General features: G+C 36.8%; 1 protein-coding gene across 7 annotated transcripts in view; it reads left to right on the top strand.

Annotated features, from left to right (window-relative positions):
* Positions 1-18423, top strand: part of THSD7A (thrombospondin type 1 domain containing 7A) — a 431400-nt gene that overhangs the window by 387605 nt on the left and 25372 nt on the right. For 6 of the 7 annotated variants that reach the window (XM_027574085.2, XM_027574087.2, XM_027574088.2 and 3 more), the window contains 6 exons: positions 2564-2742; positions 5547-5552; positions 7236-7369; positions 11623-11776; positions 13469-13613; positions 14978-15093. In XM_027574085.2, coding sequence (XP_027429886.1) covers positions 2564-2742; positions 5547-5552; positions 7236-7369; positions 11623-11776; positions 13469-13613; positions 14978-15093 — 734 coding nt within the window. The remainder of the gene's footprint in view (positions 1-2563; positions 2743-5546; positions 5553-7235; positions 7370-11622; positions 11777-13468; positions 13614-14977; positions 15094-18423) is intronic. The other variant, XM_027574084.2, reaches the window with a different exon arrangement.

Genomic DNA, 18423 nt, shown 5'->3' with positions numbered 1-18423 from the left:
TTTGTCATATGGTTTTTAGGTGGTCTTGTTTCACTATAATAAAAGAAATCAGTGTTTGTTGGTTCTCTTTTAAATCTACCTACAATAAAAAGAATGAAATACTTAGGAATAAATTTAACAAAAGAAGTACAAGATGTTTACACAAAAACTACAAAACATCATTGAAAGGAATTAAGGACCTAAATAAATGGAAAGAAATCCCATGTATTTGCATCGTTAAAATGGCAATACTCCCAAATTGATCAAGCTATTCAACACAATTCCTGTCAAACTCTTAGCTGTCTTTGTGGAGAGGGATTGATAAGCTGATTCCAAAATGCATATGGGAATGTAAGGGACCCAAAAAAGCCAAAACTATCTTGAAAAGTAAGAACAAAGTAGGAGGACTCACGCATCCTGACTTCGAAACTTACTACAAAGTTACAGCAATCAAGATGGTGTGGTATTGGCATAGAGATCAATGGAATGACATTTAGAATCTAGACATAAACCCTTACATTTATGGTCAATTGATTTTCAACAAAATAATTCAATGTAGAAAAAAATAGTCTTTTCAACAAATACACCTGGAATAGCTTGATAATCACATCCAAGAGAATGAAATTGGACACCCCCACACCTTTTAGCATACACAAAAATTAAGTGAATTATATACCTAAATATGAGAGCTAAAACTGTAAAACTCTTAGAAGAAAACATAAATGTAAATCTTAATTACCTTGGATTAGGTAATAATTTTCTAGATGTGACATCAGAGCTCAAGCAACCAAAGAAAAAATAGGTAAATTAGACTCATTGACAGTTAAAATTTTGTTCTTCAAAGGACACTAAAATAAAAAGGACAAGTTTTGGCAAATGTAGAAATTGGAACACTTTTACCTTGCTAGTGGTATTGTAAAATGGTGTGCTTTAAAAAACAGTTTGGCACTTCCTCAAAAAGTTAAATATAGAGTTACAATATGACCCAGCAATTCCACTCCTAGATATATACCCACGAGAATTAAAAACATATTCACATAGAAACTGATACACAAACATTCACAGCAGCATTATTCATAATACACAAAATAGGAAAAGAACTAAAATATCCATCTGCTGATGAGTGGATAAACAAAATATGATCTATCCATACAATGGAACACTACTCAGTCATAAAAAGGAATGAAGTACTAACACATGCTATAACATAGATGAACCCTGAAAACATTATACTAAATGAAATATGCCAATCAAAAAAGACCGCAGAATGTTTGCTTTCATTCTATGAAATGTCCAGAACGGGTGCATTCTTAGGGACAGAAAGTGGATGAGTTGTTGCCAGGTGATGGGGGAGGGGAACACGGGAGGTGAGTGTTAATGGGTATAGGGTTTCTTTTTGTGGCGATGAACATGTTCTAAAATTAGATAGTGGTGATGATTGTATGACTCCAGTGAATATATTAAAAACCAAAACATGAGCTGACTTTTACAGTATATGAATTGTATCTCAATAAAAAAAATTATAAACCAACCTAGAGTTCCCTAGTACAAGTTGTTTATATTATTACCATTTTCAAAATCGGATCCTTGATGCTAATCTAAAATGGTACAAGAGCAAACCCTCTGCACATCAGAGTATTACACAGAACAACCATGCATTTGACTCTTGACCAAAGGAAATTTTGCTTTTTCCACATATTTGCCTGGAGAATACTAGTGATGAATTGATATTGTGAAATGCCAAATTGGTAATAAGGGACTGTTCCAGGAAAATGCACCGATTTCTCAAATCACATCTGTAGACTATTAAGTTAATTGACTGTGTGATTTGATGGAATGAGTACTGGAGTAGACCCCATCACTTACTGTGTGATCCCGCACTTATCAATTATCTTTCCACATTTGTTTTCCTATCTGTCCAGTAGAAGATCAATACCTGCCCAATACATTTAGAAGATTTTCAAGAGATCCAAGATTTTCAAGAATCCAATGAATGCAAGATGTGAAATTGTTTTGAAATTGACAGCACTAAAAACTATGAGACATTATTTAACATCCTTCATTTTTCTTCTCCAGATTTGATTTTCAAAAAGGGGAAACATAAGGTGCTAAGTTAAACGGTTCTTTTTGGATGTTGATTGAGAGGGTCTGGCTCTCTTGAGGAAGAATATTGCATGGACTCGAACACTTAGGCTTGTGTGACATTAACACAGAGAATTTTATAGAAAGCTGTTATAATTTTTTTTAATGTATCATTCTGACAGCCTGAGAACGATAGAGCAGCCGACAGGTTATTGTCAATTAAACATGAGCTGTCAGAAAGTCAGAAATGTTGAAATATGGTGAGCATGAATCCTAAGCAGATCATATGGCCGCTGCTCAGCTGTTATTTTAACAGAGTCGCTGTACGTACGTGTCATTTTCCTGCAGAATTTAATTTGAGTCCCTCACAATGCAGACATACTTGCATTTGCATGTTGCTGTCAAGTCAAACTTGGACCTTCTAAATGAGCTAGAATGGTAGGTGGTAGTGGGCAAGTGGCATGTGGAGAAGAGGACTCTCATCTGGCTTGTTTCCACTCAGGTTACATTGAAGAGGCTTGCATCATCCCCTGTCCCTCCGACTGCAAGCTCAGTGAGTGGTCCAACTGGTCTCGCTGTAGTAAGTCCTGTGGGAGTGGCGTCAAAGTTCGGTCTAAATGGTTGCGTGAAAAACCCTATAATGGAGGGAGGCCTTGCCCCAAACTGGACCATGTCAACCAGGTATTTTCTACCATTGATTCTAATAATGAGAATATTAACATGTTATTTAGATTCACAATGATCTATTTTTTTTCCTCCAAAATGGAGAATGAACAATAGCCCTGAATAAGAAATTTGACCCATTTTACCCTTAGAATGCCTAAGTAAATATATAAATGTTCTTATAATTCCAAATCAGATATATTATCTTTGCATTAGGAGATTTAGTACCCTGCATGTATATGCATATGAAAAATGGAAATGAAAATTAAAATGACACCTACCTTTAAAATAATATAAAATTGTATCTAGCTGTGTGCTGAGAGCAAGACTGTCTCATTATTATAGTTCCCCTAGACTCTCAGAAAAGACATCTCAATTACCAACTACTTAAAATGAAAGTATTTGGATTTGGGTCTAAAACTAGGAAATCAATCTCTCTCTCTCTCTCTCTCTCTCTCTCTCTCTCTCTCTCTCTCTCCCCCCCTCTCTCCCTCCCTCTCTCTCCCTCTCTCCCTCTCTCCCTCCCTCCCTCTCCCCCCTCCCCCTCCCTCCCCCTCCCTCCCCCCACTCCTATCCTTCTCCCTCTCTAAAAAGAAGGTTGGGGGGCTCCTCCTGAGTGGCTCAGTTGGTTGAGTGTCTTTGTATCAGCTCAGGTTAGGATCTCAGGGTTGTGAGATTGAGCCCCTCGTCTGGCTTGTGCTGGGTGTAGAGACTGCTTAAGAGTCTCTCTCCCTCTCCCTCTGCCCCTCATACTCTCTCTCTCCATCCCTCTCTAAAAAAATCAAAAAATAAAACTAGGAAATATGAATTTGTTCATTTAAATTTGATACAAAATATGTTAAGAAAAAAGATATAAAGATGACTTCGAAGTCAGTGTAACTATGTTATCTACTAATTTAGTCTTTGACCTTTTGAATTTTATTTGGAACCTTATTTGATTTTTGTATGTTCATTTCATTAGCTGCTGTTAATAGTTGTTACTTGTGTTCTATTGGAGATATAAAATAAAAAGACTGATAGAGGGAATTGTGACTAATTCAAATGCAATATAAGATATAGGCAATTATTATCATGTTTGACCTACATGTGAATTAAGAAAGAATAAACTTAATATAGTATGTGTAGATGTTAAGAGATATATTTATAGTGTCACAATCAAATGAACCAAATCATATATATGAACCAACTTTAAATATGCAGATAGGTTTCATGCATACATAGACTAATTTTAATTTCCAAACACACTGCTTACCAGTATACATACTTTACTTCCCACATTAACTGAAATTGTTAATGATAATGAAGATATACTGTAGGGTGCTCCCCTCCACCTGCTAAATGGGATGCCGCCTAATTCATGAATCACATGGGAAAGCCAATTAGATCTTCAAAAATAATAAGGTAAAATAAAGGTACAGTCTAGAGAAAATAAAAATAAATTTTGAATAAAGAAATTAAGGACAAAGAAAGTGGAGAATTAAATGCCGTAGGAAGTACTACTCTGAAAAAAATCTTGATTTTCCGCCCCCCTCCCCCCCCCCCCCGCCCCGAGTGAAGTTGCTGAATGTGCCCTTAAAGGCAACGATCGGTGACTAATGTGCAGTACTGCTGCCATCTACTGGTCAATGAGTTTTCCTGCCAGAGTGAATATTTGCAAAGAAGAAAATTCAGTTAACATTAACCCTAATGAAACACAGTAACTGAAATGCAAGCTTTATAATGCAAAGGAATATTTTTCTACAAGTTTTGAAATCTTAAATTTCCATTGGTAAACTTAGCTTATAATAACTTCTGCTCCATGGTCCTAATAAAGAGAAATTCTACATAAATGTATAGGTTCAGTGTGTGTGTGTGTGTGTGTGTGTGTGTGTGTGTGTGTGTGTGTGTGTGTGTGTGTGTGTGTGTGTGTGTGTGTGTGTGTACAGCCAATGAGCCTTTCAATTAAAATAAGCTGTGTTTGCCTCAGCATTTTTTTTACTAGTGAATTTTCAAAGGTTCAGGACCTTCTGCCAAGTTGTCTTTGCTATGAAAAGTCTTTTACCTAAGCCATTTTTCTGTCACTCTCCAACTCTGGTAAAATTTAACGCAGAGTTTGATGATGACATTTAGGTACTTCTTAATCAGCTTACTGGTGGTATATTAAGTCATGAACAACTAAAAATTAAAGCTAAAACAAGAAATAGTAGATTCCTGATTCTGAGTACAAATGTTCTACATTTAAAAATAGAAATTTCTAGGACTTTATCAGTAAAATATTAGGAAAGAACATACAAAGGTTTGTGTTAACTTTGAAAATTGTAAATCACATGGATTTTTTTTACAACAATTATATATTCGTCAATAACATAATCAGTGGTCCATTGACTTGGTAATGGTCTCTGAAGTACCATTTTCTGATTGAGGAAGCAAATTCTCATCCCAAGAAATGTAGGTGGATGGATGGATTAAAATCAATAGATTAATCAAACAGTCTATGGATAGATTTCACTCACAATTTATCCATCCCCCATGATATATGTATTTTGAGGTCTACTCAGTTTTTTAGGTTTTCTTCACCCTGCCCATCTAATCTTTTCCTTGGCTCTGTTGTTTACAATACTCCTTTGTATATCTTCACTTTAAACAATAATGAGTTGCTTTTTCTCTCCCAAGGCTTAATGAAGATATTGTAATCATTTACCAAAAAAAAAAAAAAGTAGGCTTTTATGTGTGGGTAAAATAATATTTTAACTTAGAACATTAATTTTTTCATCCAGTATACTGACGTTTTTCCTTATCTTTTTCCTCTCCCCTTTCTTCATTCCTGTTGAACACTGCTCCAGGCCCAGGTAAGAACTTCTAAACCTCCTGGTCCATGGAAGAGTACTGCTTGTTTTCTTTTTCACTCCCAACCTCAGAGAATGTATTTCTTTTCCTGCTATTGTCTTTTATCTTTTACAGGGAGAAAATACCACATTTTCCATAAAATTTTTGTTCTGCAGCTGTTTCCCCCCACCCACCCCCGCCCCAGCATGTTACCTGTGTTTTCTCACTTCAGTATCAGGGCTGAGGTGCAGGGGTGGGGAGAACAAGCTTCACTTCACCAGCCTTGAAAAGGCAGTGACATCTCTTGTTAATGCTGTCATGCTTCTTGGGGGGAGAGGTAAAGGTGCAGGTGGGCTGAAGGTGGGTGGCAGGAAGTTGCTCTGAACTGATTTGTATTCAGTCCAGTGTAGGAGATTAGAATGAAAGCCATTGAAAGATTAGGAAAAATAGCATTTCTCCCTTCCACACAAGTTGTAGGGTAATGTTTTACTCTGTAGTACTCAGTACGATTTTAATGCCGTACCCAATGTGGAGGTGATAATATATAACAATAATGATAGGTTCTTATTCCAATGGTGCATAGTCTTTATTCTTACTATTCCATTCTTATTTCTTGAATAGGCCAACTTTATTCACTCACTAAAATTTGCACAAAACAGCTCCAAAGGGCTATTTATATTTTCTGGAATTAAATAGTTACACAAAACATACATATACTAGTGTGTGTGTGTGTGTGTGTGTGTGTGTGTGTGTGTGTGTGTGTGTTGTATGTGAAATAGGCAACAATGTTGAATTACCATAGATTTTGAAATCATTTTAAAGGACATTTTTCTTTAATGGTTGAGTCAGCTGTTTTGCAGTGGATTACAGTTTATTTATTTCCTTGGCTTAGTCATTCTTCTCACTGAGAAAAAAGCATAATTGGTTCATTGTTCTAAAATCCTGAAACCAAACACACCAGCCTAACTGTGGGGCTTTCAGGCTTTGTGGACACTGGAGCAAGACAGTTGGCTTTGTGTCATGTGGACCCTCCCTGCTTTGGGCTGTAACTGGGTAATACGAGGCCAATTTCAGACCTTGCTTCCAAGCCCTAAATGCTTAAGGGTTAGTTTTTAAATGGTTTTATTTCTTCTTCTTTATCATTTAATTTAGTTTCACATACGGAATGCAAAAAATATATAAATTTTTATTGCTATGTACATTCGTTTGGAAAACAGGCCAAGTTATATTCCTTTGAAAACAGCTACTTTTATATGCTTATTTAATTCATTCATTCATTTATTCATTCATTCATCTATTCAACAAATCTCTATAGAATACCTAACATATGAGCACTCTGGCCTAAGTGTTGAAGACCCACAACACCGTGAACAAGACAGATGGCCCATGAAATTACAGTACTGTGCAGTGGGGGGCAGTACGGGGCAGTGTGCGAGGTGTCGCAGGCGCTTCGTCAGGTCACATGTGCAACTGTAATGTAATAGATGATCAAGGATCAAGAGAATACAACACAGCTAGCCCTGCCTGTTACTGCTAGAACTCTCAAGAGGTTTTCTATAGTCCTCTCTTAGAATAATGAGCCTATCATAAAGGAGGAATGAAAATAGCTAAACAGGAATACAGTGTTTGTCATGAAGGTGAAGGGCTCCCAGTGGCGCTCATCGGGTTCCCTGCAGAGAAATCCCTGAGAACTGTGTGTGTTTCAGGTGTATGAGGTGGTCCCTTGCCACAGTGACTGCAGCCAGTACATATGGGTCCCAGAGCCGTGGAGCATCTGCAAAGTGACCTTTGTCAACATGCGGGATAACTGTGGAGAAGGCGTGCAGACCCGAAAAGTGAGGTAAGGCCCTCACTCCTCCCCAGTTTCCTGCATCAAACTGTCTTCAGCTTCATTTCTCAGGAATCTGGGCTCATGGAATACTCCAAGGGGATCTGCTTCAAGCCGCAGGTTGTTACACGGGGACTTCTGACAGGAAACCTCACTTCAAGGTGCTCTGAAAAGAAAGATCCACATTGAATGCAAGCTGAACTAATGCAGTTTTTCCAACCCCAGTGACTTTGTTTTTAAAGGCCAAAAATATTTCCGACTGCTTTTTAGTGATAAACTGTTGTAAACTCTTCCTCCTTCGTATCCTCAAACTGGCAAACTTGTGACTACTCTCAAGTCCTCCAGGAAGCTTTCCCTAATACCTAGTGCTGCTCATTTGGTCTGTGGGAGCACTGCCCAGTAGGGTAACCACTAGCCACATGGGGCTATTTCATTTTAAATTTAAACTAGTTAACATTATTAATTTGATTAAAAATACATTTCCTCAGCCACACTAGACACATTTCAAGTGTTCCATAGCCACAGGTGGCTAATTCTGTCAGACACCAGAGGTATAGAGCATCTCCATCATCACAGAAAGTTCTGTTGAGTAGTGTTGCTCCATAGTACCCCACGTACCCCTCATTGTTTTGGAAAGATCCATTTACTGTCTGTCGTTTTTGTTAAACTCTATAGCTTTCTCCAAACCGAGACCCTGTCATAGTCATAGAAATTCCCTAACACCTAATACAGTTTGGATACTCATTAAATTTTCCCTGCGGTATCTGCATATGGCTCTTAAGGGTTCTGGAACCCTATGAAACAAGTGTAGGAGGTTTTATTATCTCCACTTTATAGAGTAGATTCAGAAGTATGAAGTAATTTACCAAGAACACCCATCTAGTAAAGCAACAGATTTGTCACTCTTTATACCAGTTTCTTCTAACCCTGCTGAGTGACACACAGTAAAGACAAGTGTCAAAACATCCAAAACTCGACAGTTCATGTTGTGGACAAGCTCTGACCTAACGTTCCATGAATTTAAGATTTTTATTTCTCAATAGAAAGGTAGAGCGAATTAACATTTGTATTGTAAAACTTTGGCACAATCTGTATAACTTTGTTTCCAATAAAAATAATCTCTCTTTTTTCACAAGCCCTCTGAACTCTCAACCTATGTTTCTGAGGAACTTAATAAAGGTGGATGAGGGGTTGGGAGGTAATAAGTTGGTAGGGAAATGTAAGGAAAAGACAGAGATTCCATTTTCCACCCTTCCCTTCCAAATTTAAAATTTCTCCTTCAAATTTAAAAATATTTTCCCTATAAAAAGATTTTGGTCAATTTGGTTTTTTGTAAGAAAAATTAAAGAACTGATCTTGCAGCTTTCCCTTCAATGATCTTTGTAGATGTTGCTTTTTCTTGCTTTATAAATAGATACTCTCAACATTTCCTACTACATCTTAAGCAAAGTAATTTTTGAGATCAATTTATTTTTTCAGTAAACATCTTTAATGTCAATAAAGAGAAGGTCAGTATCGATTGTGATCTCTGATTATGTAATAATGTTCCTGTTTGTTACATACTGAGTAGTAAACCTTTCTAACCTTATCCTCTGCTAATTAAGGTCAAAATGTCCTGCTTATATGCAAGCATTGGATGACATTTCAGGATAGATGAGTCTATAAGAGAGCAGGTACCAATTTATCCAATGTCATTCTTTCTCTTTTAGGATGGTATGTACATCAAAGGCTGGTGGCAGAAGTGATTTTCCCTGGTGGGAAGGGATATTTTTCACAGACATTTTTTTTTTTTTAGAATTTCTAGCACCTGGTGATAAAAAAGAGATAATAAAAAGTAACAGATTTGGTTATTTTTACTGTTGCTTTTGAATTCTCTGCAGACAATGTACCTCCTTACTGTCATACCCATGGCTGGCCTCTGGTCCCACCCTTTGCCTCCAGCTCGGTTCTGCACTATGTATTTCTAACACAGTTCAATTTTCTCACAGCATAATTCCCTGTCCTATGGAAAGGAAAAAGGCCAAGAATTTGAAGAAAGCAAATGAACTTAAAGTGCCTTCCTTTGTGCCTAAAACCTGATCCAAATATTTATTGTTTTCTAGAGTGATTTTAAAAACTGATTAATACCAAATAAAGTAAATAAAACATAAATAATCTGAATGTCAACAATAAGGACATTTTTAACAGTTGTGGCCGTTGAAATGATATCATTCAAATATAGTCATTAAAAATTATATCTTAGTTGGGGCGCCCAGGTGGTACAGTCTGTTAAGCATCTGACCCTTGGTTTCAGCTCTCAAGTTCCTGAGATCAGGCCCCGCGTTGGCTCCTTGCTGAAGGAAGAGTTGGCTTGGGTTCTGTCTCTCTGCCCCTCCCCCTGCCTCAAATAAAGAAATCTTTAAAAAAATTTTATCTTAGAAAAATAGTTAATGATACAAAGAGATGTTCATAATGTATTGATTTTTTAAACACTACAAACAGTAGGTAAAATTTGCTCTATTTAATGAAGTAAAATATATGCTTACATAGAATAGTCTGTAAAGAGTGGCTTTCTCTGAGTGATAGAATCATGTGATTTTTTTTTTGTTTCTTCTGATTTTCCTAAACTGAATAAATTAGCTGTATAATAAAGAATTAAAGGAGAAAAGCCTTGAAAATGTGGTTTTATGTCCATAACTACTTAATAGAGTATTGAACATCTTTAACTCTGGATCAATAGGTAATTTTGCAAGTTAATCCTTGTACACTGTGTCAGTGCCTACCATGAATACAATCTTGCCTTAGCAGCAAACCCAACTTTTGAGCATTAAACTCTGTTCCATGTCATCTCAAAGCTGCTCCATGTCCTCCCAAAGCTGCTGTCAACAGAATATTTTTAAAATGCCATCAAAGATAGAACTTTTTCCTGGAAAACTAAAATTCTCCCAAAGAAATTTATAATTTTTTCTTCAGCAGTGAAATCAAATAAATATCTACCTGTGCATATTTTTGCGGTTGCTCTTTTCTATTTTTATCCAATACACACCACACACAAAAAAATGCAGAGGTGGGTATTCGTAGAGGTATTTTTTCAGACTACAAACCCAATTAAGACATGACCAACAGCACAGTTTTCCCGTCATTAAATGTATCCCACAGGAAAACGACATTTCTCTTAAATTGGGCAGCACTGTAGAGAAGGGAATTTCTGTAGAGTCGATTTGTGAAAAGGCAATGTCCCCACTGATTGTAAATCCCTGGGAAAGGTGAGATTCCAGCTATAACTGATAATGTAATTTAACTGTCAGTTTAAAACATTGCTATGGCTTTGAGAGGCTTAAGAACACAAGCCTGCCTTTTTAGCTCCAACAATGTACTCTCTTCCCAAACCCATTACTTTGGTTGACCTTCGCTGAGTTATAGATGAGGGATAAAGTTTTTCTCTTCCACTAGAAAAGTGCCTGGAGAGATTATTAACTATGCTGAGAGTGAAGTCTGGTACTAGCCACGTTAATTAGATCCCCAAGAGATGAGTAAACAAGCCTTCCATGACTGCTTACAAAAGAGTGAAACATAATAAATAAAATGTTTGAATTTGTTCTGTTAGAAAGAAAACAATAAAAAAAAGTCAAGATAGAGGAAGATTCAAACAACCACATTTAGAGAATTTGTGCTATTGCTACTATAATTGTGTTTTCACTTCTGGCTTTTAAGTTATCAGCATACAGGAGGCTAAAATTACTTTTTAAATGACAAAACAACTTGATAAATGCCATCAGTTACTTTTGAAAATACTTAATGAAACCTCTCACTAAAAAAGTTCAGTGTGCCTCATCTTCCATCAGGTACGAATCTACTTTCTCTGTGGAATCTGCCATTTCCTTCTGAAGAAAAAAGTGCATTGTATTCCAAAATTCCAAAAATAAGTTCCTCGATGAATCTCTGTGGACCAGTCCTCATTAGTTGGTGCATCATATATGAGTGTAAAAGTCCCTTTTCTTTCAGTAAGGAAGACAGAGTTTATAATCCACACAGGGGCTATAATTTTAAAAGATTATGATGATACAAGCAAGTGTACATTTTATATCATGCTGAAGCTCTGCAAGTATTTATGGGAGGCAGAGATCCTTTTATGGCTTCATGTTTGGAGAATTTTATTTATCAAATACAAACCTTCCCACCTCCCAACCCCATAATGATGTCTTAGAAAGAACCATCTATCGAATGGGTTGGTCATTGTTCTAAGTGTCCTGGTTCCTTCACTGAATAGGTATGTTTTCTTCTAGATGCATGCAGAACACAGCAGATGGTCCTTCTGACCATGTAGAAGATTACCTCTGTGATCCAGAAGAGATGCCCCTGGGCTCTAGAGAGTGCAAATTACCGTGTCCCGAGGATTGCGTGATATCTGAATGGGGTCCGTGGACCCGATGCACTTTGGTGAGATGATTAACCATTTATCAATAGTGTTTACTTAATTCCTTACCACTAAAGCTTTAAAGCTTTAATGCTCTAATTGCCAAATTAGTTACCAAATTAGTTACCAAGGCAAGGGTGTTTTCTTGGCTACCTCATTCTGTGACTGTGCCATTTAAAGTCGGCAGTGTTTTTGCGCACGCTAGAACATCTCAACCTCTTGCAAGCTTTATGCTCCTCCATCCTCCTCCTGGACCTGCACAAAATGCCTTCAGATTGGCTTATAAATACACAGCATGTTAAAAACTGCACTGGTGATAATGAATCCCTCCAGGTAAAGGGAAAAAGAATGAAACTCTAGTAAAAGTACTTTAATGGTGTGGGGTTATTGTCATCCCTTGCTTTTTGCCCAATCCATTTTATTTAAATTGTGGGAATAATCTTTCACACTGTGGGTATACTGCAGCCAGAGTATTAACACTAAAACGCAAAAGATCTAGCAAAAAAGGGAATCGAAAGAAGAAAACTGTGTGTCAGTGAATCTCTTTCCACACACAGACTCCGTGTCTCTGTGGGCCTGCAAAGCTAGCTGAGAGTTTCAAATCACACAAAGCTTCTAGATTTCAACAGCCCATAGGGGCTCTTCCGCGGGACCCTGGGAAGAGTCATTTGAAACAGAACAGGCTGTTTAGGATTTAGGAAATTTGGCTTGGCCTGGGGAACCTTTGTAAAGCTGCACATTTCAAAATGGTATCAAAAAGCCCAGGAAGAATACATCTAATGTGGAATTGATTTGCTGAAAGACAGTATAAGATAGTTTCAAAGAATTTATGATGCATGTTTTCCAGGAGAAATTCCTTTTCTATCTCAGTGTTAACATTATTAAAGGTGCTGATTAGCAGCCAAATGAGAGCAGGAGCAAAACAGAGCTGCCAGTTGACTTGGATACAGGTTAAATAGCAACAAGGAATCAACTGTTTCACAAGGGTATGCAGATGATCTTCTGTTCGAATTCTATAGCATAGGATTTGAAGTTCCTGTCCTTAGAAACCAGATGTTTTCAGAACAAGACGGTGCCAGTAGCAGAATGGCAAGCTAGTCTTTTTTAACTGCTGAATTGTGTTCCTGTGCATGGGGATGTGCCCATTAGGAAAATCAAGGTCACTAAAAGCTAGTTATTTCAAGTCACCCTTAAAATGGTTTCTCAGGTCCAAGAAACTAGATGGATAGGTAGATAGGTTGTAATTTCTGTATTCATAATCTACAATAACTAATATGTTCACCCTTAAAATGGTTTTTCAGGTCCAAGAATCTAAATTCGATAGATTGATTGATTTTTAATTCTATATTAGTGATGCAGATCACTAATTATATATTAATATAATTATAATTAATTATCATTAATTCATAATATAGTTATATTAATTATAAATATAATTAATCACATAATATCATATGTATGCATTTGCATGTATGTGATGTGGTGTATCTATTAGTATTTGACGCACAGACTCTTAAGCATCTTATAGCTAGATGGGACATCGGAAACTCATCTAACACCTCGATTTTATAGATGATGAAACAGGTGTAATGAGATTGTTCAAGTTAGCCAGTGGCGCCAACAGTCTCACTCCAGCTCCAGTGCTCTCCCTAATATATTAGCTCTCGTGTGGCTGAGTATTCACCTTTCTGAGGAGCTGTATTTTTCTTTGTCAGCCTTGCAATCAAAGCAGTTTCCGGCAAAGGTCAGCTGATCCCATCAGACAACCTGCTGATGAAGGAAGAGCCTGCCCTAATGCTGTTGAGAAGGAACCTTGTAACCTAAACAAAAACTGCTTCCACTATGATTATAATGTAACAGGTATGTGCATAGTCACCTCATCACCGAGACAAAAGCCAAATCCCATGTTTCAGCTCAGCAGCATTCCCGTAAGTACTCTACATTTCCATCTATGTCCCTCTTGGGCGTGCTGCTTACTTTCCCAGAGATAATTCTTTATATAATGACAGATAAATAGTTACCTGTTTTTAATAAACATCAAGATATAGAGAATGAAAGTATCACACAAACATTGAGTCCTTAAGGTAGATTGTAAATAGTCTAAGACATCCTCCCACTTTGGGAAGGTGCAAGTAGAAGATACATCTTTCCCATAATTATCAGGTTTATTGAAAGATAAACATCTTCTTCAGAAAATGTTTAATTACTGTGACATACCGGGACGATTCTTTGTGTGGGTGCAATTTATAAGCACAATTAGTCTTATGTAAAAATGTTGGCAATTTTAAGCTACCAAAAAGTATATGAAGAAGATACTAATATTTCTGAATTATCAAAGGTATGATGAAAAAGGGTAAGTGGGTTGTTGGTTTTTTTCTGAAAAAAATAAAAAGGTTTATTATGAATTCCATTTTTGTCCATAACTCTCATCTTCATACCATCAAGGCACATACTCTAGGAAAAAAGCGAATGTGTTAGTTATATGATGCGGGGCAACCCTGAAGCTTATTTTGGAATTTTTCCCAAGTCATTCTCACACTAAAATAAACTCCAAACCTTATACAATAACACACAGCCGTCAGATTGGCCTTTTGTTCCCTTAGGTTTTTCTCTTCAGTTTCCTTTGATGATACAAAGGAAGTCACAATTCTCCGGGACATGCTATCCTACCCTGGAGAGAAAGATGAAAGAATTATTTTGCAAAAGACATGAAATAACAGAATTAAATAGATATGGCCAAAGTGATTTGAAATAAATAAGTGTATATTTTAAAACATTCTAAGTATGGACAGTAAGTGAAATAGTGTTGTATTTGAGTGTAATGACACAGTTAAAGTGCCACCCATTAAAAATTATGACTGGCTAAAATAAAAATAACGTTAAGTTTTAAATTTCTCCTTTTATTAGGAAAACAAGTTGTTAAGTGACATTTGATCTGCAGGCCAAAGCCAGTTTCACGATATCACCAAATGGCTAGCTGTCAAGATGGTCAAGAAGACATCTGCCTTCAAGAATAATCCCTGTAGCTATGTGCAACCCCAGCAAGTCCATTTGAATCTTGATATGTTCAAAGCTGGGACCCATATGCTCTGCATGTGGGATGATTGATTGTGGGGGCTTAGGAAGCAGTTGTGAATTAAATATGGGATTCAGGTCATCAGAGTTTCATTTGAAATCTGTTTCCTACATAGCCTTCTGTTCTGATGGGCTCCCTTTCCTTTCAGACTGGAGTACGTGCCAGTTGAGTGAGAAAGCAGTTTGTGGAAATGGCATTAAAACAAGGATGTTGGATTGTGTTCGAAGTGACGGCAAGTCAGTTGACCTGAAATATTGTGAAGAGGTGAGGGGATACCGTGTTATATCTCTGCGAGTAAAGTCTTCCCTAATAATTTCAATTCATGCTGAGCCAAGTGACCCGTGCTCAATGCAGCTCATTGCCAACAGATGTTTTTCTGCACTATTCAGAGGCTGCTAAGCACCCTCTTGAAAAGAAACACTGTCCAGCTACTGATTTCTACACATAATTTCCTGTGTTTTGTTCTGCTTGGAGCCCAAAGGTATGCTAATTAGCCATTTTGAAAGAAATGCTTGGGGAACAATAAGTAATCAAGGTGAATAAAGGCAATAAATCTTAATCAGACTACTCATCATCTTGTGTAATTTCATGTGAATTTTGTGTTGCCTGGGACACCTGCCAAGAGCCATCATTTATTCTCTCTGTTGCTAAACATTGATCATTTGTGGTTTGGTAGCAGATTTTGACATTAGGATCTAATATCCAGCTGTGAGAGTCTAAGTACTCAGGTCTGGATGAGAGTTTGAAATTCAAACAAAGGAATGAAGTCTGCCATTATATCTTTGAGGTACAGTGAATTGTAACTATTAATTCTCCAATTTATAAAAGTAATGTCATCATTTCTAAGTATGACCTTATGAAATGTGAGGAAACATAGTTGTTGGCCTTTCTTAGCTTTCATGAAGCTACACTTCATGTTGTAATGATTTTGTCTGACTTCCATACCAAATGGGTACTCACATTCCTGACAGGTTTTGACTCCTCCTGCATCTAAGCCCCACTGGGTTAAACATGAACCAAGATAAGCAGGAGCCTCCATAGATCTTGAACACATAGAGAGGAGCTTTTGACCTCATTAGGGTTCAGTAGACATGGTGACCATAACTTCTATCTAAACATCTCAGGGGTTATACAAGCCCATGGTAAATTGTTCCAACTCCTGACAAAACTCGAAGAGGGAAATATCTTAATCCATTTGATATCTTTATCATATGGCCCTAAGAACTTCGTTGTATCTGTCCATGGGAACGGAGCTCCCGAGTGTGCTAAAAACAAGTTGTTTACTTAATAAATTCCACTCACCACCATCCTCTAATTTAGTGAATTCGTACTTTAATTATAAATGTTATACTTGAATTAAGTTGCTTTTGAAACTAGTAACATCAAAGTAATGTAACCATTATAAAAAGAACATGAGTATTAATGAACATTATTATAGTCATATATTGGCTGGAGAGCTTTGATCTACTTCTAGTTGATTAATATATCTCCTTTTTTGCAAGTGTACATATAAATGTCCTCGTGGATCATAATGAAATCTACCATGAATTGCTGAGAGCTTTGTGAAAGCTAAACCCATATCATACAAAACCAATTAAAAAACATGACTATAGAAGAGAGGTATAAATAGAGTCCTTAATTTCTTAAATGAAATGTGAGTAAAACCCTGAGAAATAACTAATTTCAGTTATCCAGGAGCCTAGATAAATTTACTCTTACGCATTAATACTATGTTTGAATACTGTGGTGACAATTAGGGATTCAAGTCATAACATTCTAGTAAACACTGTCTTTAGGGAGAATAGAGCTCTCTCTGCAGGAATTGGAATAAACAACTCATATCCCATTTTATCCATCCCTATGGATGCAGTAGTATTAAATAATAGCCCTGAGAAAAGCTAGCTATCTTTTTAATAATGGATTGATTGCCTACCTACTAATACATGTGCAAACCCTGCATTCAGCCCAACAGCAGTAGCTAACTCTTGCTGTGTCCCTAGCAGCCAAAAAGAAAATTGCCATTCCTACCCAACAAAGAGGACAATTAAGGTTAAACCCATCTAGCATTTATATAGCATTTTTTTCTTTGATGTTTTTCTTTATTCACTCAATACCCAGTAATTGGTTTCTCCTTTCCTATTCTTTGATCCCTGAACAGATCTTTCTTTTCATTTACTTAGACACATATGTTTAGACATATGAGAGAGCAAGAGAGAAAGGAAAAAAAAGAAGGGCACAATAAATGTTTAAGAAAAAAAGTACCAGAGGGTTAAATATCTTACTCCTGGATGCCCAGAAGATCTATACAGAGACATCCTTTTCAATTCTGTAGTAAAATGAGTCAGCAGGAATTGACTTCTGTGATTCAAACCCTCTCTCCACAAAACTATTGTCTACCTTAAATGTTACACATCTTTTTTAGCATGTAATCACCTTAAGTGTCCTTTCTGCAACCTCCCATGACTTTAAGTGACTTTATGAGACTTTGATATGGTAAAAATGGTAAAAAATTTTGTGCCAAATTTGTGCCAAAAACTTGTCAAGTATTACTGGTTGAGAATATAATGGGAGCACCTGCAGAGGTATGTAGCCTGAAGCCATTGACCTGATCCTCTCCCAGTGGATAACTTAGAGCCAAGAGCTATACTTGAACCACAACACAAGATTTCAGGAAAATTTTCTTTTGCCGGCTTTTGCTATGTACATTAGACACTATAAACTTCTTTTCTATGCAGAAATAAAACAAGATCTTGAAAATTCCCAAGGATTACCCCTGCCCCCAAAATTGTACTCTCCTAACAAGCTCTTACGTATTGCTGTTTTCATGCTACTTTGTACCTTGGACTTTTTAACTGTTTGCATATACAGTCGATGAGTTTGAAATCTCCTATTTTAAAAGTAGAATGCTTAAGTAAGGAACTCCATGCCAATATAATGTCACAATATTAGTATCTGATGAGAGGCTAACCAAAATAAGTGAATGATAGTGAAGTTAGCTGCTGAGATCAGTTTTAGAAAAGAAAACCTTTGTAAAAAAAATGTGTATATAAAATTTTCATAATCAAAAAATTCTAATGACCCATATTTCCTTTTGAAAGAGATAGCATACTTAACTAATATTTTATATTATTTCAATACAGTATAATATTTAGTTGTCAAACGGTGATTTGTCTTTCAAACTTTTGCTTTTCAGTTTAACATGCACATGCGAAATAAATTTTTATCCCAAAGATACAACTATAGATCTATATATTGGTGATATATTTTTTTAACTAATGGAAAGGAATCGTGCTTACACCTATTTGTTCCTTGTTTGGGGAAATTAGGGCAATTTGGAGACTAAAGCTACTTTGTTTCATGACTTATCTAAACCGTTCAACAGCGTTGAGTAAACGGGCTCCTCCACTCCTCCTGTGCCCTCTTCTCCCACTCTTCTGGGTTGAACCACTTTCTATTTTTAAGTTTGGGTGTTTGACCTCCAGGTACCTTTTTATTCTATTATGCATCTTGCTTTTTCTTCCTCTCCTCTCCACTAGTCTTCTTCTCTCCCTCCCTCCCTCCTTCTACCGCTACACCGAGCCAAGCTTCCAGGTC

This window comes from Zalophus californianus, chromosome 12 (genome assembly GCF_009762305.2).
Source record: "Zalophus californianus isolate mZalCal1 chromosome 12, mZalCal1.pri.v2, whole genome shotgun sequence".
In the NCBI taxonomy this organism is placed as follows: Eukaryota; Metazoa; Chordata; class Mammalia; order Carnivora; family Otariidae; genus Zalophus; species Zalophus californianus.
Note: the sequence above shows the minus strand (reverse complement) of the source record. Positions and strands in the feature narration are given on the sequence as shown.